Source organism: Carcharodon carcharias, chromosome 11, assembly GCF_017639515.1.
Source record: "Carcharodon carcharias isolate sCarCar2 chromosome 11, sCarCar2.pri, whole genome shotgun sequence".
Lineage (NCBI taxonomy): Eukaryota > Metazoa > Chordata > Chondrichthyes > Lamniformes > Lamnidae > Carcharodon > Carcharodon carcharias.
In genome coordinates, this window is record NC_054477.1 from 92475455 (window position 1) to 92501457 (window position 26003).

Below are 26003 nucleotides of genomic sequence, written 5' to 3' on the forward strand. Positions count from 1 at the left end.
GAGAATCTGGTACATTTTGTTCCTCCTCACCTTCCAAAATCACTGGAGCAGTAGGTATCTCCCAGACTCTGCTGGGCGGGACATGTCATTTCGAAGGGTCATGAGGACTCGAAACGTCAACTCTTTTCTTCTCCGCCGATGCTGCCAGACCTGCTGAGTTTTTCCAGGTAATTCTGTTTTTGTCATGTCATTCATATGCCTGACAGCAGACGCATGAAGCAACTGCTCTACCTGGAACTCTTTTGCAGTAGGAGACTCCCAGGAGGACAGCATAAACACTTTAGGTTGTCCTCGAATCCCTAAAGTGGTCAGATATACCCACCAACTCATGTTAGAGCTTGGCTTTTGATCAACAAAAATGGAGAAGGCTCATTTGGGAAGACACTAAGCACATTGAGTTACTTTGTCAGAAATGTGGAGGGGTGATTTTGAGGTGCTGGAGGGAGAACACAAACCTCCAAACAATCTATTTACCCAACCCTTCAAATATCACCTGCATACGGTGCAGTCTGATGTGCAAAGTCCAAGTACGGATCAGCTCTGGCTAAGATTCCCAGTTCAGAGTTGTCACATTCACACTGAGTCCAAGCAGGTAGGGAGGCAGATTGGGCTAGTTAAAAGTAGCATCGGCTGGGGACAGAGGTGGAGAGGGCCTAGCTACAGATTGTGCATTGGATTTATCAACCATCTCAGAACACATTAAATCAAAGTGGAAGCAAGTCACCCTCGATCCTGAGGGACTGCCTAAGAAGAGAAGCCGCCATGGCAGTTAGAAGAATCGCATGCATTACATGATCATATGTATCAAAAGACATTCTTCCCCAATCAGAGAAAGACATTTTTAATTACCTCTGTTCTAGTCTGTCTTCAAAGAATTTATAATGGGAAACGAGGGAATGACAGAAGCTTTGGACAAGTATTTTGCTTCCATCTTCACAGTTGAAGGCACAAACAGCTTGCCAAGAATAGTAGAAATGTCATGAGCCTTGAATGAATGTCATTACCCGCCTGAACAAAGCATCAGTCACCAGCTTGATGCAGCTGTGGACAGCTGATTGGGAGACCCCACAAAGATCCCCCACTGACCCTAGAAAAAGCTGGAGGCATAGAAGTTGAGGGCCACCGTGACCTTCAGAGCCACTGGCATGGGGTGTCCACCCACACAGTTGGAGGTGATCTCACAGCCAATCACCTCACAGATAGGGGGTCACAGTTTCCCTGGAGAGGCAGAGCCTCCTTTGGCATTACACCTCAGACATGTTGAGGTAGCTGTATCGCTGCCTGTAAACCCCAGCAGCAGGATAGTGGCATTTTCTGCAGCCCCTTCCACCTTGGACTGCCTGCTGGCCCTGCACCCCTTGGGCCTTTGCCTCTCCTTCCACAGGTTGCTCTCCTGGAAGCTGCATCGGGACACCTGGCCTCCTCTTCCTTCTGTCCCCCACCCCCTCTTCTTCAGAGGAGGAGGTGCCACCAGCGGAGAGCACAATCCTCATTTACCAGGGTAACAGAAGGCTGACTGGTGCATGGAAGGGTCCAAATGATCAAAATTCTGCAGGGGCCTTGGAGACACCAATGAGTCCTGAAATGAAGCCACAAAATGCTCAGAATGAAGCTCAGAACAGAGATGAAGCTGTCAAGTTCAAATAAACAACCAGCAGCCAACTATCTCCTAAACTCCTCACTACTCATGCTGCAATGCTGCAGACCTGTTTTATCCCGCCCTTGGATGAGGTTTCGTTAAAAATGGACTGCCTGCCTGCCCGTACGACGTGCAAAATCACGCGGGCAACGTAAAATCAAGTACAATTGGCTTTTTAATGGCCTTAAGTGACACTTTAATTATTGGCAGGTGCAGCTCCGACATCCACGGGCTCCCGCCGGCCTGAAGGTTGTTCATGTGCGGGATGACATCAGGACACTCGCCTGATGTCATCTTGTGCTATTTCATGTCCATTTGGGTCGGGTGTGCGTCCGCCTGCGTGACGTAAAATTCTGGCCATTGTTATGATCATGGACCAGACCCGTGAGTTTTTGGTACGATCTGGTTAGGGGCCGGTGACTTTTTGTTTAAAGTAGACAAAGTTTGAGATCCAAGGTAAGAGATTAAAGCTACAAAATTCCACTGTTCTGAACAAACAAAATAAACTTTATTATACAAAGTCAGAAGTGTAACACAATTTACAACATCTAGCTTATACTCTAACATTCAGAATCAACATGAGGTACCTGTTAATTAACAGGCAAACTGTAGTCGAACACACTGCACAATACATGATGGATGCAATCAAGACACATCCCATGGATTTCTCAGCACCCCACCCAAATATCAGTATCCAATGTGCGTCACACAATCTTGCCTGCTGCACACTGAGCATGTGCCGAAGCTTGCGGCCCACCAGGGATCGTACTCCTCAGCCTCCACCTAGGAACCGCCACCACCATCCACCTCCACCCACCTCCCTGCCATCTCTCCCCCAACTCCAAGGGAAACGCAGGTCAGTTTTATAACATGCATACCAACACCCAGCTCTACCTCGAATCCTCCACTGTTGGTAAATGATTACACTGCTTGTCCAACATCCAGTATTGGATGAACAGAAAGTTTCTCCAATTAAATATTGGGGAGACCAAAGCCACTGCCTTCAGACCCTGATACAAACTCTGTTCCCTCTCCCAGGAAATTGACCCGGAACCAAACTGTTCACAACCTTGGTCCCGTGTGTGACCTCAGGTTGAAGTTCCAACCATAGATCCGCCCCATCACTGAGAACGCCTATTTCTATCTCTGTGACAAGTCCAACTCTATGTCTACCTTGGCTCAACTGTTGCAAGAACCCTCATCCCTGCTTCAATTATCTCTGGACTTGGACTATTCCAACACATTCTTGGCTAGCCTCCTACTCTTCATCCTCTGCAAACATGAGGTCATCCAAAATTCTGATGTCTGTGTCTTAACTCATACCAAGTCCTGTCCACACATCAGCCTTGTGCTCTTTGATCTACTCTGGCTGCTGGTCAAGCAATGCCTCAATTTTAAAATCCTCATCTCCGTTTCAAATCCTTTCATGTTTCATCCCTCCCTATCTATGTATGTAATCTCCAATCCACAAGCATCCAAGATATCTGTGTTCCTCTAATTCTGGCCTTTTGAGCATCCCCAATTTTAATTGCGCCACCATTAGCAGTCTTGCCTTCAGCTACCTAGGGCCTTAGTTTCGGAATTCCCCTCTAAACAGCGCCCACTCCTTTTTCGTCCTTTAAGATGTTCCTTGAAACCTGCCTTTTTGAGCAAACTTCTTGCCATTTTCCCTGTCTCATTATTTGAGTCGCTGTCAAATTTTGCTTTATAACATCCCTGTGAAGTGCACTGTATTACATCATTTGCACTGTATAAAAATAGGTTGTTGTTATAATCTAGTAATGGTATTGTTTTGGTTTAATATTAATCTGTTGTCAATCATGGAATGATTTCATGCTAAGTGAGCACAACCCTCTCAGATTTAATTTCTTTCTGCCCAACAAACATGCAAAACACTTGCCTATCAGCTAGATCCCAGCTATATTTCAGCATTTGTTATTGGGAAAACATCAACTCTCCTTTGTAAAACAACGTGAATTATGAGGTCAAAGCTTTGTGCAGCTCCAGACACATAGGCCACGACAATACTACCTGTTTTAACAAGTCAATAAAATAAACCTGTAACACACTGTCATTTTCAATTAAGTGGTCATGTCATAGCTACAAAATTTAATTCTTCTATCATCATCAGGATTCAATTGCTTCTTTTATCGGCTACATATTTCTTCTTACATAACAAGAGACCATTCCAAGGAATTTGCACTCTTCCATTATGATATATAATTCACCAAAGAATGCTGACTCCAATTAAAACAAAATACTAATCTTAAAGCCACAATAAAACTAAGGGCTGGATTTTACAGGTCATCATGTTTCCCACACTCCCAACTAAAAAGCTAGTCAGGAACCTGCTCCACAAAAAAGCCAACTGCCCAGCAGCTATTTTATGCTCGGGTCAGGATGAAAATTGAGCCCCCATCTGGAGAGTTATGGCCCACTTTAGAGAGCTGCCGGCCAATCCGATTGGCCAACTGATCTGTAGTCCCAACAGCAGGTTCGAGCGGTGACTCCTACCCACTTGCCTAGCACCAGTTTGTCCTGTAAAAGCTGCCAGGCTATTCACTGGTGTGCGTAAAATAGCGAGACTGGGATGCAGCACTTAGGTGGCCATTAATTGGCCACTTAAGGACCTCACTAGTCTAAGGGCAGGCAGACTGCCTGATGCCTCCATTGCTCCCTATAAAATAGGAGTCCGATCAGGGGGTGCTCAAAGGCTGCAGACAGGCCATGCGCTATATTTTACAAGCCCCTCCCCCCCCATCTTCAAACACACTGGAAGGAGAGCATAAGATTGAGCCTCAAGTCTAAAGGACTGCTCCAGGAATTTAGGAATTAAATGAGTAGATAGCTGGTTATGAAAGACATACCAGAGGCACTTTGATGATTCAAGGTTTAAGTACCATATAAGAAGGAATCCTTTGTAGTCTGCTTAACCTAGATGCGAAACCTTTCAGCTAATTCCTTTTCTTTCCCATAAGGTATGTGAAGTAAATAATTTCTATGCATTGAAAAGGCAACAAAAGTTAAGATGATGTATATTAAACATGTTAGGCAACTGTAAACTGCCCTGGGCTACAGTGTCTAGTCAGCCAGCAAGATTTTGTCAAAAGTCAGACAAACTTGAAGGTGGTTAACAAGTATGAGTGATTTAGAGGTCATTCTATTTACTACATATCATAGTTTCATTCCTGTTATAAAACATCTAAATACCTATTCTCCTATTAACCTTCCCCTTTTAATCTGATAAGGGACCTTGGGCAGACAAAGAGGATAAGCAACTGAATTACATAAGCCAGCCACTGCTTTACTCAGAAGTCAAGAGTTTAGATAAAAGGTCATCATCAAAACTTTGCTGGACAAGGGCATTGTTCAACATTTTCCTGCAAAGCTCAAAGTCTGTTTGCACTGTTAATGTTTTGGAGTGCAAGCTCATAACACCGCAGTGAGGACAATAGGGAATTTGGGACCTTAGCAAATAACGAGATCAACAGTGTATCTCCTTAACCAGCGACTTAGGAATTGAGAAAGAAACAAAGAAATAACAGAGTACGGTGCTGAATTAAAGTCAGCTCCACTTCAGAAAGTGACATAAGGTGAGAGAAAGAAAGATTGAATTGAAAAGAAAAGAGACAGAAGTGAAAAGTGGAATTTTTTTAAGAATAATTTCGATTTGACATGTTAAAATATCTGACAATTTACTACACGAAGGAATTATACTCGACAGTTCAATTATTTACTTCCTGGTCTGAAGAAATTGATGGGCATTGCATTAATAATTATCAGGTCATTAAAAACACACTTACACTATTAACTACAAACCTTAACCTTCTGAAGTGAGTTCAATGGGTAATTAATGTGCAAATCTGTAAGTTATTGAAAAGACCAAGGAGGCTAAGGGTGAGATGCTGTTTCTATGAGGTAAACTACAAAGGATTGTAAATCAACCAACAAATTCTGGAGATTCACAACTCAAATTGCATCTTCATCTTCTGAACTTGCTGGCCAATTTGTATATTAATAACTCCATGTGCATTAACACACCATTATTTTTCCAGGAAGATATGGCCCTGTTAACTTTGTCTCTTTTTTCACAGCTGCTGTTTGATCTGCTGAGTGTTGCCAGCATTTTCTGTTCATATTTCACTTCTTTTAAAGCAGTTTTGTAAGAAATTCTATTGGCATATTCAAGCCAATGTTTCACAAACTGTCATGAAGCTACTATAATATTATTAGAAAATATTTTTCTTTTAAAATAGAGATTTAATCTGTGGATATGGCTTAATTGGATTAAAGCCAGCTAGTCTGGGTGCTTTGATGTGTATTAGTTTTGAGATATAAGAGAGAAAGAGTGTATTTTTTGAATACAGTATTCAAGACGTGAGGTGAAAACTTCCACCCAGCTAGCAGATACCAAGCAATATGTTTATATTACTAATAAAATTGGTACTATGGAAGGGGTTGTATTATTAAAAGGTGGAGTTCAAAGAGGCTGGTGATACAATGAGAATTTACATTCAATGAGCAGTGTTAGGTATAACTTCAACAATTTTCAGATGTGCAGGGCAGAGGTAATGTGAGATCAATGACTGTAAGCCTACCATGGTGTCTGCAAGGAACCAAAGTGAAAGGAACCTAATTTTGAATTCGTAAGGTGAAGCTGCTTTGCCTGGTATCTGGTTAAGTCTATGGGTTGCTGTTGCCTTAATGGAGATTAGTTTGGGAATCTGTTAAAAGTTACGATCATAGCAATTTGTAACCATCTGTATATATATTTTAACCTGTGTAAGTTAATAAAATGTTTCATTTAGTTTAATATAAAACTTTGAGAACTAGTGGTCTGATTCCTGAATTTAGAGCCGCATCTCAAACATAACACTTAAAACTGTAGGTTATGACAGTTGTTTAAAGTTTCCCTCTGGGAGTTTTAAATAACTCAGCTTTACCAACTGCATTGGTTATAACGCAAACACTGACTGGGGTTTTATTTGATAACACATGAACATTTCAGTAATGAGGAAAATTTGATATGTAAGTGGTTTTTATATTTATGTCCCAAGTATGCCTAGGCAAAGATATAGCTTATATGACTCTCTGAAGCAACAGAGCAGAATAATCAGCGAACAAAAATAGCATGCAGAATATCAAAAGTCCCGAGCTTATGCCCTGAAAGGCACAATGGCTTTTTGAATGTATGGCATTCTAATTAACATCTTGACTGTTGGTTATAAGCTGCTTTTATTGTGAGCAATATGCAGCATTGAATGGAGCAAAGTGGTTTGAAGAGAAGTTGAAACCAAGCACAACTGATATTGTTGTCAGCAGATCTGCTCTGAGAAAAATTTTAATAGGGCCAAACAACTCCGTAAGTGAACATTACTCTATTGGTATGATATCAAATGTAAGTGAAAATAAATAAAATGAAACATGACAAGAATGCACCAAAGGCTTTAACCTTCTCACAAAATATATGTGTTTCTGACAATCTTATTGGTGATGATTCTCAAGCAAGGAATTTTAGATATGAGATGCTAAAGCAGCAACAGAGCAGCAACCTTTATGACAGTGTCATGCACAAACAAAAAATGCATTCACAATTGTTACCACACTTAACCTTCAATCAAACCAGAAGAGGAATTTTGTTATTGATTTTGTTTTAACATGCTGGATCCATTACCTTCTCTTGTACATTAGCTAGTATCTCAGAATGTTAAAACAAAATATACACTTGGGCTTTACAGCAACTGAAGTACCTAGCTCCTTGTCTTGTGATAAATCTGCTGCCGCAGTATAGTTCAACTTTCAATAGGTACTCATGTTTGAAGTACATCAGAGCTGCATGCAGGCAGAGGTCGGTCTCTGAAGAGTGTGACAACTGAAGGAGTGTGTTGCCCCCATCTATGGTAGCATCACATAAAATGATTCTTTACTGCAGATAACTTCACTGAAGTCTGAACCAGTCCCCAGCTTTAGAAGTGGCCTATGGACCAGTGAGTGGATCCATCCTGAAGGAAACACATTGCAACCCTGGTAATTTTTTCTTATTCATTCATGCAATATGGGCTTCGCTGGCTAGGCCAGCATTTATTGCCCATTCCAAACACCCTTGAGAAGGCTGTGGTGAGCTGCCTTCTTGAGTCGCTGCAGTCCATGTGATGTAGGTACACCCACAGTGTTATTAAGGAGGGAATTCCAGCGACAGTGATATACTTCCAAGTCAGTGTGTGGCTTGAATGGGAACTTCTAGGTGGTGATGTTCCCATGTGCCTGCTGCCCTTGTCCTCTTAGATGGTCGCGGTCGTGGGTTTGGAAGGTGCTGTCTAAGGAGCCTTGGTGAATTCCTGCAGTGCATTTTTTAGATGGTACGTACACACGGCTGCCACAGTGCATCAATGGTAGAGGGAGTGAATGTTTGTAGATGGGGTGTCAATCAAGTGCGCTACTTTGTCTGGATGGTGTTGAGCTTCCTGAGTGTTGTTTGAGCCACACTCATCCAGGCATGTGGAGAGTATTCCAACACACTCCTGACATGTGCCCTGTAGATGCTGGACAGGCTTTGGTATTATAGTATAGGAACGGTTAGATAGAATTTGCCATCTGAGTTTTGGGCATTTGGATTGTAATTATTTGACGTTCTGGACAGGTTTCAACAAGATACAGATAAACTTTACCACAGAAAGCTTTTCAGAAGCTACATGCTTGAACAGGATCCTTGACAGGAAGTCCTGCCCCCCCAGATTACTCGCGCTTAGGGCTCATTGGTCGGTGATTCCAAGAACATCACATGACCCCTGATAAACAATAGGGACTGGCTACACTTTCAGTTACTACATGGATGCAAACTGTTGTCTCTCAGGGCTTTCAGAATCTGAAAGCTACCACTAAACAAACCATGCCACTGATTAGTGGACAAACAAATCCACAGTCCAGTACAATGGTGAAGGCCAGAGGGGCAACTTACATGAGTCTACATTTCTCAGAACATAAGCATTTGCCAGGCCTCCAGTTTACTTCCTTGCACCATGCAAGTGCCACCCATGAGGTGTGATCAGACTTCCTGAACAGGTGCTCAGTCTGTAGTAGAGCATTAACTACACCAAACAGCCATGAGAAGAGAGCCACCAAATTCCATGAACATTTTGCATTTCACAAACAGATACTCACTTCTCATGATGCTAGTCCTCAGGTTGCACCTAACAGAAACAATAGCACAGGAGAAAGAAAGTATCATTTAAATAACCAATGAAAGCACAGCACGAAGGAGTAGAATAGCTATTGATCATGCTAGAATTGACTGCAATAAAAGAGGAAGTGCACTTATCTTATGCTCAAGTATACATGGAAATTTAGTCATACAAGAAAGAGGACAATTGCCTTGTGCTCATGTATTCATGGAGATTTTAAAGGCTTGAAAGATCAAATGAAGCAATGCATTGTGAAGTTCTTTGCGGGTCCAGGATGCACACTGCATTAAAGGAATTGTCATTTCTCTGAAGACAGGGGAAAGGAAGTAGTGACAAAGGGAGATTGTTAAACAGACAAGTTGATTTTGGATGTTCTGGTAGCCATTCACAAAGGATTTGCCAAGTGAGAATCTTTCTGCAATTTGCTTTATGCTCCTCTGCATCCAATGCACATTAAAGTTTTTTTTGATTGCAAAGTTGTGCAGAGCATGACAAGAGACAATGATGAAGAATATGTATTTGGGGCCATTTATAGAGCTTCCCCTAATTTTTCAAGATGACAAAAACGTCCCCATGGATCTGTCATTCACAACTGTGATGGAGCCTGTGGTTTCAAAGCTTGTATTGTTATTAGGCTGACCCTAACTGAAAGGGGAAATGGAAAAGGAAAGTCAAAAAGGAAAACTAAGAAGTGAAATTGACCCTTCCAGTTTCTAAGGCTGAAACTGCAATTGGAAACTAAAACTTCAGGGGCACTGAAACTGGTACAAAAATATAAGGACACAGATCCCTCCAAGCTCAACGGTAGTAGATGATGATTCCATTGCAGGACAGCCAAGCCGAAGGTGACAGAGACTAGATCCAGAAGCTGAGAATAAACAAATACACAGCTGCTGCAGTTGTTTTTGTTACTTGATGATAACGTTGCTGGATCTATACTATCCGACCGTAAGGAGGTTTGAGGTGGTCCTATAGATGTGTGCCATTTTTGGTGAATACTGTGCCCGAGGAACTCAAGTTGGTTGTGTGCTACTGTCAGCCTCAGATCAGACTAAAGTCCTGGAAGAGGAGGAGCTTCATGAGGAAGAAAGAGTTTTGAAGAACTTTGTGACGGAGATCGATAACATGTACGCTGATTGGAATGCCGGGCCAATTTCTAAGATCTGTGTTAGTTGTATCTGCCATTTAATGTGCAATTTTAGTTTATAATTGACTGCAAATTGCCTGTTAATTCATGTTTATGTTATGTTGATTCTGGGTGTTAGAATATAGGAGGTTACCTAAGATGGTATTTAGCGTTTGCTTTGTTGACTCTTGCACAACTTATTTTGTTTAAAACGTTGAATCTTCTGGGTTCATTCTTTCAGTAAATAATTGGGATTTTGGATTGTTTTTTTAAATAAAAACTTACAGGTCTCAGATCATAACACAACTCCAGTTGAGGAACATTCATCATTGGCCCGGACTTTGCAATAGTAATAACAGTGAATAACTTCAATATGATTGGCTACTTACCCTGCATGATGATATCACTGTTGCTGGATGCCTGGAGATTCCCTTAATGGTGCCAGATTCAAACTAACATTGGGAAAGGGAAAATCCATGCAACAGAGATCAATACATCTTTGTGGCCAGCTCTCAAGGTCAACAGCAAGGTTCATCACTTCTCCACGGACCTTGAAATCTGGGCCAACGTTTTGTTCCTCGTTTGTCAGACTCAAAGTCAGCTCTACTCAGGTACAATACTAAAAGAAAAATGAATGCTGCAGAATCTGTCTTGTAAATTCATTAATAGCTTTTCAAATCTTATTATGGCTGACACTCCAATGTAAAGCACTTCGACTAGAACAGCACATGTTGATAAGTGGTACACTTCTTTTATGTCATTATGAGTTACCTTTGTGCACGGGGGGTGTACTCAATTGCTGTGTGCGCCAAATAATTTTTTAAAAGGATCCAAACAGTGACAAATATAACAAAGACAGATACATTACAAATTCATTTCCATAGTTACTAGAAATACAATCAAACTTGGAGAAATTATTTCTGAGGCCTAATGCACAAGCCACATTACTCCTAGCGACATTTTGTTTAATTAATCCTTTACGCACAGTGCAGATAGCATCAAGGCTGAAATGATCAAAAGGAAAAAAAAATAAAGCAGGAAGTGCTAATTAAAGAAGACAGAGAACTAGAGTCAGACAAACTAGATTGTAAGCAGTCATTACTGCACTATATTGATTCCTTCAGTGCACTGATGTGCTAAACGGTTGATTGCAAGAAAAAGTGACTAGATAGTCTGTAATGACCTGAGAGTGACCTTCAATGCAGGTACACACTGGGTGATTTTTGCCTGGCAGGACTACTGCATTGGTAAAAGTGCACTTTTGCTGATAGATGGAAAAACCAATTTGAAAGAGGCAGGTTCTGCCATAAGTGCTATATTTAAGTTGGTTATCAGGTGTCATTGAGGGCTACTGTTTTCAGTGTTGGCACCTACTGTCAAGCTGCTGTAGCCACTGATCGTCCTGATGGCACACGCCAGCCCACAAATAATGTCACCATTCCGCTCTGTTGTTGGATAGTGTCTCCCATGTGTAAAAATCAAAGTTTTGGGCCTTCATTTCAAGCTTGAAAGCAGAGCTTTGGGAATCCAACTGAACTTTGGGCTCCAACTACCTCCTCATATAGAATATCCTTCAAAATGTGTCCGTCTTCCATCCTGCAAATGTACCTGACTCAGCGAAGTCACTTCTGCTTGATCAGTGCCAGCATACTTGGGAGATTTGACTTTGAGAGGACTGTTGTGTTGCAGTCGTGATTTTGCCCTTCCGAAATGCCAAGAATTGTTGAGCTTCTTTTCTTAATAGCTGGAAGTCATCCATGCTTCACTGCTGTTCAAAAAGATGCTCAGAACACAGGCCTCATAAACCAGCATCTTGGTTCTAAGGTTAGCTTTTTGTTTTTCCATGCACATTTCGTGATTTGGCCAAAGGTGGTAGCTGTTTTCCCTCTGCTTGTGTCAAGTTTGCCATCAACAGTCAGACTGTCACCATTGACCCAAGGTATCAGAATTTTCTAACCACGTCCAGTGGAGTGTAGTTTAGTGTGACTGAGAACAGAGGTGTGACACCCTGTTCCATTACCTCCGTTTTCTTAATACTTATAGTAAGGGAGAATAAGTTCTCACCTTGCCAACAATCACCATGCAGAATTTGATTTTTGTTAACTTTATAGCCAAAATCCTGGATCCTTTGTAGAGTGTCATTAAACATAATTTTAAAGATTTTTATACTACATGTTGACAATAACACCATAACGAGATGCATCCACTTAAAGCATTTTCAAAATTAAAAATTATCAGCACAAAATTTAAATAATTTAGCCCTCAACTTCTATGTGCTTGTAGAGAATTATCTTCATCAGCAGTGATCAAACAAAAATCAATTCTCGATGCAATGCTGTGATAGAAGGGTTTGAGATTGGTGGGCTAGGGAGTTGGTTACACACTAAACTTCAATTGAACTCTCCCCCCATCTACTCAGGACTACTCGCTTGTGAGGAGTTCAGTTGCAACATTGGTGCCCACCAATACCTCTAGCAAGTCTTTAGTCTATTTCATTGCCAAGCTGACTCGCTATAGGATGCAACTAGTGTGTCGAAATTAAGCTTTTACCTAGGGAATGCCTTAACGGAATTGGAGTCTAAAACAAATCTAAAAATCTAAATTTAGAACAAGGTACTAATTAGATGGCAAAATATACCCAGTTGAAATATAGCTTTGCATATGTTTCCCATTCAATTTAAAGTAACTTCCACTTCCCACAGTTTGCTATAGTGAGTTTAACTGCACTGTATTATTTGAAGGTGTTGAACTTTACAATGTTAAAATTCATTAAAATACAAGGACTGTAAAATGTAATGTATGGTTGGACTACAGTTAAACCATATTTTGGATTAACCAGTAGAAAGTTTTACTTTAACTGCTAGGGTGGATTGCATTGCGTGCATGGTTAAAGAAAGAATGAGTTCTCTAGAATACCACTTATTTTTGTGTTTCAAACTATCCCAATAGGAACAGAAATATTAATGTTATCGCACCGTTAAAATCGGTAATATAAACACCATCAAATGGGAACAGCAAATGAGATATTAAAAAGCTGCATGCAGCTCCAGAACCACGGGTTGCCAACCCCTGAGCTAACTCCATCAGGCCTACAATCCGCAGGATATTTGTGTTCCTCCAATTCTGTCCTCTTGCATTTCTCCATTCTTAATCCCTCCACCATTAGTGTCCGTGCTGACAGCTGCCTAGACCGAAAGCTCTGAAGTTCTCTCCCTAAACCTCTCCACAAATCTCTCCTCCTTTAAGATGCTCCTTAATATCTATTCCTTTGACCAAGTTTTTGGCCATCTGTTTTAATATCACCTTATTGAATGCTTGTCAAATTTTGCTGTGGAGCACCTTGGGACATTTTACTTCATTCACCCACTGAAGCAAAATTTAGGTCTATGAATGTTCTTGCACAGGTGTCAGACATCCTCCAATACCTTTCCCAAGTGGACATTTTTAATGCGTGATTCTAGACAGTGAGGATATTCAATCAACACAGCAAAGCCTAGCTCTGTCCTCAGCCAACATCTCTACTTTCCAACAGTGACGACAATATATCTTTAGGCACATAAATCATAGTTGTTTTTTCTTTCTCAACTTGAAGGTAGCCTTATTGCCACTTCACTTAAGATACCAAACTCAGCATATACCTGAAATCCAATCTCAGATCTTCCACTCCCTGATGCTCGCTTTCTCAATTGTTCTGATTTGATTTCTTTTAAGTCAGAAAAAGGACAAAAAGCTGGTTATCAAGCAAACTACGAGTGACCATATATACACACATTATAACTCTCGACATATTAAAAATACAAGTATCATGTAAAAGACATATCACAAAAATTGAAATAAAACCTTTGTGTAGGCTCTTCATACTTGAAATGTAAATGACATACACAATATGAGCCATTCTTCTAACACTTTAATATTTGTAGAAAGGAGGAAAACAGGATACTATCTTAAAGAATGCATTTCTAGCTGATATATGCTATTTTAGAGCACTTTTCCTCAAATTCTTGCAACTAAAAGCCCACATTTCCTCCATAAATGAATGTTTTTGAATTTTGTCATGACACAAGAAGCCACAGTCCAAAAGCCAGCTCAGTAGATTTGCAAGTTTATTTTATACATTGGAACAAGCATTTGATTCCTGGGGCAGAATCTTCTGGTCGGCGTGTGGGGGCAGGCCCCGCACGTCAACGTGAAAAATGACACGTGATGTTGGGCGTGCGTCCCGACTTCACTGTGCATCATTCCGATCTTCAATTCGACAGGCGCACGCCGGAGTGGGCTGCGCATCCACCGAACTGTCAAAGGCCTATTAAGGCCATTAATCACTTCATTAAAATCATTGTCAGGGCTGCCCGCCCAAACTTATGGTTGGCGGGCAGGCGAAGAGCCCAGGCGGTCTTCACATTTTTCATCGAACCTCATCCACGGGCGGAATGAGGTTTCACGAAGGGTTTATCAGTTTAATATTTGTTTTTATTAAAATTCATTGACATGTCCCCTCATGCGACAGTGTCACATGTCTGAATAATTTTTAGAATTCTATCTTTCAAGTTTTCATAATCAAAGTAATCTCCCTGAGGCAGCTCTGTGCATCAGGGAGATTTCTGTGCTCTTTCGCGAAAAAGCGCAGACCCTGGCTCTCCCTCCTCTTCCTGCCCGCACAGGTAGCGCTGAGCACTTCCAGGTGTGCGTCATGCTGGGCAGGCCTTAATAGGCCCCACGTAAAATGGCGGCGTGCTGCCGATCACCGGCTACGCACCTGCCCGCGCCCGCTCCCGCCCAGCCTGCCTGACGGGGAGAAAATTCTCCCCCTGTGAAGAACTTGTGTTGTAGAAGCAAGGGTAAAGGGATATTAGCATTGTATTCTATAGAGGAGGGTAAGGGTATTCATTGATAAGAAATTTGATCACTCTTACATCCATCCACCTTCATCACCTTGCCTAACAAAAGTGATCTCATCGTGCCCTGCAATGGTTTTGAGTCCAAGGCAAAAGCATTTCATGGTTTGGAGCCATTTAAAAATGGGTAAATGCCACTATGATTTTTTTCCCCAATGCTGCTTCATGGTTTGATTACAATCATAGGTTACACCCACAAATTGTTAAGTATCGTTCTTTTATTTTGCACAAACATCCATTAGTTCCAGTACTGAATACTCACTTAAATAAAGTAGGACAGCTCAGATTACGTAAGGCATTCTTTCATGTATGGAACTGAACTGCATAACTCACTTACGTATATAGTACTTGTAAATTATGGCACATTGCAAGAGAGCTACCATATCAGACAGATTCATCTCCATTTTATCGTTATTAAAAGAAGTAACGGATGGTAATATAATTCATCTTTAATAATCATATTACAGATTTATAATTGATGGATGAGTAAGCTAAATACTCGTGGGAAGTGAAACTTTAACAGACATAAGTGTCACAAACTGAGGCACAGTGTGTGTTCTCAACAATGCTAGACCAACCACAGTGTCAGCAATCATGACACGACACCTATCACAAAATAACTGAGTAGAAGATCCATTTATAGAAAATAGCTGGTAAACTATTTTAAATATTCAACTTTCTCTCTTTTTTCTCTTTTCTCCTTTCTATCCTGAAAGATGTTGAATCATCCTGGTATAGTTCTATAAATGACAGAAACCTTATCAGCCTGTGCTATTTTACACAAGGTATTTAACCATGGAGTACATCACACCTGAATCTGTCCCCATCTGATAGCAACATAAATATATTTTCCATCAGAAGTCAGTAGGTAATAAACAGGAACATACTTTTGGGGTGATATTTCCACTTTTCTGGGTGATATTTCCACTCCCTAGCCCATGAATATTGTGCTCAAAAGTTCCAACTGAGGCTAAGGGAAGAAGTTCCACCAGTTCTCCCATTTATGCACTGTAGCTTTTACAAAAGAGCCACAGAAACCCTGGGAAAATGCCAGTAGCTCTCAAATGAAGGATCTTAGCAATGTCATCTGTGAGCAATTGATCCAGCTTCTCAGAGGTTTAATATTCAGACAGAGTAGCTCAAACTGTCTAAAAACAGCCAATGGAGATTTTCATTTGAAATGTGGCAACCATGTGAGCAAAGCAACAATTCCATCACATTTACAGGAACTGAAACCAATCCCTCAGTGCATTCTAATTGTATTATAGATCCTTTTGTAAAAGAAGCAAATCACCTGACAGCTTCCTCCAGGATTAGTTATGAGTCAGTTTTGTTTCATAAAGTCAGTTGGGACAGACAACCTCAGCACAAAACTTCCTATACCCAAGTTATTCTACACATTCTCAGTAGCAGTAATAGACTCATAACCAGGAATTTGATAATGGAGCAGTATCAGGAAAATTTAATAATTTTCATAACCCTACTGCAATTTATTGTAAGGTAGCAATAGTGTGTGTCTCTGTGTGTGTGGACTTAATTGAATTAAAGGCAGCTGTCTGAAGGCTTTGATGTTTCAGAAGAAAAGCTAGGTTTGAGATGTTAAATAAGTAAACATGGCTGAAGTTTTAAAACGTGAGGTGTAAAGGGAAAATTTGTATTTTTAGATAAACCAGAGTAATTTGAATTTCAGAGGTGGTGAACTGTTACATTTAGCCAGAAGAAGCCAAACAGTGTATTTATTTTTCCCAGAGCTTACTGATGAAATTGGTACTATGAAAGAATTTTATTAGAAAAGTAGAGTTGAAAAGATATATTGGGACAATGGTATTTACATTAAAAAGGGAGAAACCTGTATAAAGGAGATGAGGTTATGTGTAAGAGGAAGGAATTCTAAGATCTAACAAGTGTGAAAAACCTCCAGCCTCTAAGCCTTAAGTTGCGGTCTACACGAACTGAAGTGAAAAAAATTCACTTTGAATTCGACTGTTCAGGGTATCATGTTACTTTGCCTGGGTCTTTTAAAATCTATGTGCTTTACTGTTGCCTTAATGGAGGTGTAACTGGGAGTTAGATTAACTAGGGGAGTTAGGCATTATCGTAGTAATTTGTAAATCTATGTATGTGCTTAAAATAATATTTTTTTTATTAATAAAGGTTTAATTTAGTTTTGTAAGAAACTTATAAGATTCGGTGGTCTTAATATTGCTGAATTCAAGGCATGCATCTCTAAATAAATATAAATTGTAAAATAGTTGTGGCAGTTGTTTCAATTTTCCCTCTGGGATTTGAACATCTCAGCATTTACCATCCACTATGCCATAATAGGCAGAAGCATCATATTCTTTATGGTTTATGGTACTTTAATTGATTAAGCCCTAACAATTGATCAAATATGAAATCTGATTACTGCCTAAAATACATATAATAAAAACACCAAGGTAAACTTGAACTCCCCTCAATACTAATATCATCTACTCATGCACATGCGGGCAGATACAATGCAAGGTGAATGCACATGTGCAAAGACACCATCATATCAGTGTCAAGAGATGCAGTGAAAAATAAAATATATCTGTATAGCTATTTCAATAGCTTAGTTTTTTTATTCAGCCTCTAAAGACATCAATTCAGAATTTCCTCAGAGCTGTTTCCACTCTGCTGCTGTAGTTCCACCAGAAGTGTGTAGAAAGCCTCATTTATTCATATAAAACAGGGTTTTCTGTCACAATCCTGACAAAATTGCGTCAACATTAAATAGTTTGACTTAAGAGCACTCAAAAACTGGGGAATGTAACTCAAATAAGTCAAATTGTCTGAAAGCATCTCCACTAGTCATTCTTGCATCACTGCAGCTTCACACCCACTGGAGTGTAATTACAACTGATGTAAAGAGCAATTTAAAACGCTGGATCTCTCTGAACCTTAAGATTGTATCCAGTTCAAGTCACAAACTACATGGGTGACATTGAAGCCCTGGGAGAAGTATAGAGAAAAGCAGTAACATTGAAGACTGAATGATGAACTTTTGATGAGGTTGGGATTTTTTTTTAATCAGCATGAACTGTTCTTTGAGTCTACTGTGTATTTTCCTTCATTTTATTACACAGATGCTGATTTTAGTTTTGCACTTTTTTAATGATAGCTTCAAGTAGGTCTCTACATGTCATGGCTGGGCCATAACCTACATCGACAGTTGTTATGAAAGCAAAATACTGCGGATAATGGAAATCTGAAATAAAAGCAGGCAATGCAATGACCTTTCATCAGAACTTGGAAATGTTAGCAAAGAAATAGGATTTAAACAAGTAAAAAAGGGAAGGATGGTTAGGAACAAAAGAGAAGGTTTGTGATAGGGTGGAAGACAGGAGAGATTAAATGACAAAAGATTTGGAGGTACAAGGCCAAAGGGATTGGTATAGGGACAAGAAATAAAAGTGTCAAGAGTAGGTATGAATGGCAGAATAATGAACAGCTGCCACCCGAAAGCAAATGCAAGAAAAAACTGGAAAATCTGAAACCTGCAAAGAAAAAGGAAACAAAAATGGGGACAGAGTACGGATGTCAGACTACAATCTGAAATATTTTAACTCAATGTTGAGTCCAGCCGACTGTAAACTGTCTAATCGAAAGATCAAGTGCTGTTCCTCGAGCTTATATTGAGCTTCACAGGAACACGACAGCAGGCCGAGGCAAGAGAGGTCAGCATAAGAGCAAGGTGGGGAACTGTCAATTTAATTTTATTAAATTAATATTACATTGTAAAAATAGATCCCAAACGCCCTTTTTTGTGTTTTCAACCCCAATACATTAATATCCCTTGGGCATAAAATTTCATTCAAAACATGCAATACAAATTTTGCACTACAGAAAACAATTAAGATTTTTTAAGCAACATGTCTCTCAAAAGCTATAATTCCAAGTGGCAAATTGTGTTTAAGTTTCCCACTGAAATCCTTCAAATATTTTCAACATTCAAGAAAATTCAGTTTATGAATAGTAATGATGTTTAGATTTGGTTTTGTTATTACTGTACAATATGAGGCACAAGGAGGAAAAGGATGCTAAAGGATTTTCTATGTTATTGGTTTACTTTATAATTTAAAATAATTAATCATTCAAAACTATGAATCGTCTAACCCCACCTGCAGCAGCAAATCATTAGAGCAATTACTTTTTATGTCATTCTTATATGCTCCAACATAATGTTTAAGTTTTGACTCTCTTCTGTCTGCTTTCCTTATAGACAACAAAGCAGATGAAGAACAGGCAACAATGTGAAATGTTGAATGAATGCAACTCCTAAGAGCCAATATGGTTTTACGGTTCAATGTAAAAGATGAATTTAGATGTTTTAAATTTTCATTTGTTTTCTGTATTCAGTAAGGTGAGGGTTTCCAATGTGAGCAAGTTGGACACATTCTTCCATTTCAGATAGTTAGACCCCTAAAAATCTAGTCTGCTACTATAACTATGGGGGAGAAAGGATTCTTGTCTGTTAGAGTTATATGCCCCAGTATACTAGAAATCACAGTTACACCACTTACATGAGGTGGACATGCACCCACACCATTATTAGCACAGCTGGCGCACATATCAGGTGGGGAGCTGCATAGACAGGCTTTGGACTACTGGTGAAGAATGCACCAACATTTTCAACAAAATATTAAAGAATTTAAGCCCTTCAACAGGTTGATTAGCTTACAGCAGTAGACAACAGCGTGTCTGGCTTTCTCACTTTGGTGAGCCCATTTATGCTAACTTGGAGTGCGGTAGCGATGGATTAGCAGAGATTTTGATTGATTATGTCATCTTGGCAGTCATGTCTCTATCAATGATGTGCATTTTGAAAGGAGCAGACATACCGCTCCCAGGAATTCTCAAAATGGCTGTAATCAGGCAGAGATCCAGTGAATCATACAGCACTGATGACAGTCATTTGGTCAACTGCATCTGTGCCAGCTCTTTGAAAGATCTATCTGATTAGTCTCACTAACCTGCTCTTTGCCCACAACCCTGACTTTTTTTTCCTGTTCAAGTATACCCCCAATTCTTAATTGTAATGTTATCCCATCTCAATTTCTGCCCTCAGTTGCTTCACAGGTTTCTTTTTAACCTCCCTCTACCCCTTGACCGGCAAGTTGGACAGAGTGCAGCGTCCATAAAAAAATGCCTCCAAGATTTTATTCGTGTGGGACACCCCAAAATTTAATGTAATTGGAGGGCTCTGGAGTCAACCCCATTGAACAAATACTGGGAGAGGGAAGATGTCGGAAAGGAAGGAAATTGTAAGTCTACCACTCAGATATTAAATTGTGTGCTGCCTAGTCTCCACCAGTTGCAGGGAGTTAAAATCCCCTCCTATAATTTCCCATTTTGGCCACTTCTGTAGCCCCCTTAAGGGCACTGTGCCCCTAATGGAAACATATTCCATTACCCAGATCTGACATCTTGTAACTTTATGAGAACGCTCACTTTTATATGGTATCTCATCTTATCATCTGGATCTGTTGCTGCTATGTAGATGAATTGAATAGCTAATTGCACATAGTACAAATAGCAAATCAATGGCCAAACAATGGTTCATATGTTGCTCCCAAAAATAACAGTTTAATTATGCTTGCTGTTACTACTGTGTAAATCACCCAGCATCAAGAGATACCCCGTGAATTGCAAATCACAAAATTCTGGATGATTTGCACTACTCCACTGTTAGCCTCAAGAAAATGGCATCATGCCCTCAGCCTGCCTATGAATTTCAGCAAGTTGCTGCATTCGCACATTAATTGTCCATTAAATTTGCCACAGGAAGTTATGGCTGCTACTTAATAGCGTAATTATCCCTTATCACGAGGAGATTTATGATGCCCTGCTCCATCAAAATCTGGGCCTTTCTGTTTTCAATGGTGCTGCTTGAGGGAGGAATGTTGGTCAGGGCATACCACTAACAAAAAATATGAGGAAATGTCTATCCAATTCATTACTAATGACTCTAGAAATATCAAAACTGGGGAGAACTCAGTGAAAAACCTTCTTAGTATACTAAATCCTGCATTTGTATAATTAAAGGAGGTTAGGACCGTAGCTGTCATGAATCTAGAATCACAGGCTCTTACAGCACAGAAGGTGGCCATTGAGCCCATTATGCCTATGCCAGCTCTTTGAAAGAGCTATCCAATTAGTCCCACTCTCACACCCTGCTCTTCCCCAATCCCGCAGCACTGTATATTTTTCCCCTTCAAGTATTTATTCAATTTCCTTTTTGAAAGTTACTATTGAATCTGCTACCACTGCCCTTTCAGGAAGCACATTCCAGATCACAACTCACTGCATAAAAAAAAATTCTCCCTATCTAACCCTCTGGTTCTTCTTCCAATTATCTTCATTGTGTCCTTCTGGTTACCAATCCTCCAGCCTGTGAAAATTGTTTCTTATTTACTCTAATAAAACCCCTTCATGATTTTAAGTGCCTCTATTAAATCTCCCCTTAACATGCGCCAAAGAGAATCATCCCAGATTCTCCAATATCACCACATTAACTGAAGTCCCTCATCTCTGGTCCCATTCTGGTGAGTCTCCTCCATATCCTCTCCAAGGTCTTGACATTCACATAAGATTTTGTGACCTATTGCCACTGGAGCAGGAAAGGCTTAGAGCTTAATAAAGTTACAATGAGGCTTTGAAAGAGTAAATATTTCCTTGCGCTGTGGTGTCCGGGATAACAGGATCATCAGTTTAAAACTGTCACTGGGAATGAGGAGAGACTGGTTGAAGCATGGTAGGATTGCGGCATCAAACGGTTGAGGCGTCCACCATTGCGTCTTTAAAGGTCCCTCCTCATTATCCATAGGAAGCGTGGTGGCACAGTGAGTATCATCCCTGCCTCTAAGACAGAAGTTCTGGGTTCAAGAGTCCCATACCCTAGAACCTGATGGCCAAGGAAGGTGGGTGCATAACTTGGCCAAATAGGTCGAATATCAAATATACTGGCATTTGTGCATATAGTACGATTGAGAGAATAAAGAAATCAAAGGGTGGAATGCTATGATCCTCACCAAGAGAAGTGGGATTTTAGTGGTTGAACTGCCTTTGTTCTTCTCTGCAATTTTTTTCTTATGCAAGAAATCATTCTATAGATGAGAAATAGCCAGCAGGAACATTTTTAATTCTATCCATTTGCCAACTATAGCGACAGTCTAGAATTAGGTCCATTTTTCCCAGAACTTAGTGACCCTCCTGAGTGAGTACTTTTTAAAACTTTTTCTTTAAAGTTGTACAGAAGTATTGATTTCACAGCTTGTTTCGATGGATGGCTAAATTTGCATCCAATTGTACTGATCCTGTTGTTATGGTGTTCTAAATTCTAATCTAAACTCAAAGTTGCAGATTCGAGTACATCCTTATCTTAGTCTCTCATTAACTGCATATTGTTAGATATGGCTGAGGGAAAAGTATGACTGTGGGAGCTGAAGAACCATTTTGATCAAAGCTGCAGTAAAGCTCATTTTGACAGATTCCTTCCCTTTTTGAGAATTATAGAAATTACTTTAAGCAAAATAGCTGAAAATAGAACACCAACGTCACCTTTTCTCTGATTTGTTTGAAATATTCCTATCAGACTTGGGTTAAGGTGGACAGTACATTATAAACTGTTAATCTATGTGTGCAACACTGCAAGTTATTTGTTTGAAATGTACTGATGCAGAGATACACAAGCAGACTAATAGGGTCAGCCTTCAATTCTTTTAGAGCTCATCATAACAGATTTTGTCAAGTTTGACAAGCTCTATTCGAATAATTGATGTATTATACACCCTGCTAATGTTGCTACATATATTATTCTTGCTTTTCTCTGTCACTAAAATAATTGAACAATGCTGACTTTTCATTACTTTTGTTTTGTTCAAACCCCACAAAAATTGGCATGGTCAAATGACAACAGCTTGTCAGCAATAATATGATGTATATGAGTTTTCCTGAATGATTCAAATTAACAATGTCTCTCTAGTTGCATGAAGTTCCAGACTGTATACTCCATTCAAAAAAAGACATATAGAAAATGATCAGTAAATGGAAAGTAATGACAAGATGTAAAATGCAACAGAAGATCCGCTGAAAAGGAATTGAAACTGACAGAATTGTAGTATCATGGGTCAGTAACGTATTAAATCATTGACTGTTACAGCTCAGAATCAAAGCAATTGGTTCAACAAAGCTGCGCTGTTTAACTCCACTGTAGCTATCCAGTTTGATCCCATTTTCCTGTTCATTCACTATAGCTTTTCATATTTGTCCAACTCCCTTTTAAAAAGATTAGGACTTCAATAATGGTTTATAATCTCGTGGCAACATTTTTAAATAAAATTATTTTTGTCAAACATTTTGCAAGATCCCGCAATCGGGGTTGATCACTATGTTCCACCCATTAGCTCTTCTACCTCAAAACTAACACAAACTGCAGTGAGTGCAATATACCTGACAACACCTCCACCACTAGTGGGAAGAGATCACAGGGCAGGTCAATACCAGGAGCTTAGGTCTCAGAACATGGCTGCAATGGTCTGAAAGTTCAATGACCTCATCAAGGCTGTCAAAAGAAGAATACACTAACAATCTGCTCATACCTCCAGCCTTACTACTCAATTTGCCTCACCACATTTCCTTTCACTCTCCTATAATCACTGCATCGCACTTCACTCCGCCTACTTCTCCTCATGTGCTGCAGTTTACAGTTTCAAATGATTATTTTAACTGAAAAACACCAGCATGCTTTAGATAAACTATGGTTATAGCCAATGTTTTTGATTGGAGGAACAGATTTTATGATTACAACCATTATTGTTTCTAATATAGCCAGGATGCTAAATTATTCTGAATGTGCTATTAGAAGGTCTTTTAATATTATAATAATCAATAGCTGAAAGAAATACCTTAATGCTAGGCATATTAAGTTAAATTTTTTTAAAGATGAATTTACTGACAAAATTATAGTTAAAAAGGTCAAAAAATGCAACAATTCAGAGCTAGATCCATTTTAATTAATTTTTTAGTAATACAAGTTCAATACATTTGCTTGCTTATATATGCAAATGGTGAATTCAATCCGAGACACTTGGCAATTTGCCAATCATTTGGTTTAGAAATGCTGAATTTTCATCCTGGTTTCCCAACAGTTTCTATTTTAGGCAACATCTTTAAAATAAGGCTCCTCAAGTAAAATAGGCTGCCAACTCATGGCTCATGTTGTGGTAAGGACTGGCCTCTCCTGATGGCAAAGTTATAGGCCATGCAGATAATCACAAATCCGAATGCCCACTCTGTTCCTCCTGAACAATCCACACATCGATAACGTTGCTTGATTACACCAGCTGTCTGATCGATGATGTTTCTGGCGGTAGCATGGCTCGCATAGGCCAACTCTGGCAGTTGTGCCCAGCTTTATTAACAGGCTCAAGAGTAAAGTATGAAAGGGATAGTTTGTCACCCAGTAGCCAGTCGGTGTTATGACAGAGCAGTTGGTAAAGGCTGAGTTATTTAAAATCCCAGAGGGAAACTTTAAACAATTGTCATAACCAATATTTTCAATTGGTATGTTTAAGATGCAGCTCTGAATTCAGGAATAAAACTACCAAGCCTTGAGAAGTTTTTTTATTTAAATTAAATTAAACGTTTATTAATTTAACAACAAATTTAAACACATATACATGTCTACAAATTACTACCATAATAACTTTTAAACAAATCCTCAAATTAATCACTCCTAGATAAACCTTCACCAAGGCACCAATAACCCATTGACTTAAACAGGCACCAGGCAAAGCAGATTTTATCTTACAAATTCAAAATGCGGTTCTTTTCAATTTGTTTCCATTGCAGACAGTTGTAGGACTTACAGGCTGCTTAGATATTACATGCCTCTGACCTACACACACAAAACTCTTTCCTGTATATATCTAGCCTTCCCTTTGAATGCAAATTCCCATTGTATTGCTAGGCCCTTTGAACTCCACCTCTTCTAACAATAAAATCCCTTTCATAGTACCAATTTTATTAGTAATAAAAACATATTGCTTGGTGTCTCCTAGCTAGATGCAAGATTTCACCCCCAGTCTTTGAATAGGTTATTCAACAAAATCTAAATGTACCCGCTGCCTTACTGTTTAACATCTCAAACTCACTATACATCAAAGCACCCAGAATAGCTGACTTTAATCCAGTTTAAGACACACACACTCACACCCACACCTACAAACACGGACTCTACTACAAGTCCAATTTAAAAATAATTTCCAATAACATTATATACATTAACATCTTCATGACAGTCTGTGACAGCCTGGTTGGAACAAAGGGGGCACAGAACTGGTAAAGCAGTGACATTAAGTAGTTAGTAGGCCATAGTTTATGCCTGGTCACCCTTGCTGAAATCATTTCTTTCTATTACTGTCATTGCTTTTGTATCAACATTGTTCTTCCTCCTTTGCCAATTTCCCTATTCTCTCTAAAGATTCTGTAGTCTGGAATCTTTATCTCCAATTATGCCCAGCTTGTAGCCAGGTGTCCATATACAGGTTAGTACATCATACGTCTCATTCCAAAAGGTCTTCTCAACATATGTGTTTAATTCTGATCATGAAAGAGTGGGCATAGTTTAGGTAGAGTTCAATGGACTAAAGCAGGAACAGTTACTGTATTTAATTTGACTTCTTTACAACTTTTTTAAATGGATTTTCAAATTAGACTGGAATTCAACTCCTATTCAAATTTCTCATTAAAGGAAAATGAACACTGGTTGCAAATTTCTAAATGACTATAGGCTGAAAAAATTAATAGTATCACTAGTTTGAGCTGAGTATGCAAAAGTAGAAATAAGGATCTATCATTCGCCATATCAAACTTGTTGACGCAATAAATACTTCAAAGTTCCAAGTATGAATAATTTCAAGATCAATTGAACTGATGCATTAATGCTTGCAATTTACAGCCTGAAGGTCTTTTAAATTAGATAACACTTAAAACCCAGAGGAAAACAGTTTATACTGATATAATTGAAGTCTGAAGCATAGCTATAACTTGGGAAGTTGTGCACTGGCTGTGAAAGTAGTTAATTAACAATCAACAGGACCTTGACAGCACACTGTAAAGATGTGTTTGGCTGCCTAATT

At 39.5% G+C, this 26003-nt stretch overlaps 1 protein-coding gene across 5 annotated transcripts in view; it reads right to left on the minus strand.

Moving 5' to 3' along the window:
* Positions 1–26003, minus strand: part of slc36a4 (solute carrier family 36 member 4) — a 450045-nt gene that overhangs the window by 223486 nt on the left and 200556 nt on the right. The window contains exon 11 of one of the 5 annotated variants that reach the window (XM_041199226.1): positions 8804–8829. The exons of the other annotated variants lie outside the window; for them this stretch is intronic. Within the exon in view, the coding sequence (XP_041055160.1) occupies positions 8819–8829 (11 nt within the window). The 3' untranslated portion in view covers positions 8804–8818. Of the gene's footprint in view, positions 1–8803; positions 8830–26003 lie in introns of those variants that run through there. 5 annotated transcript variants of the gene reach the window in all.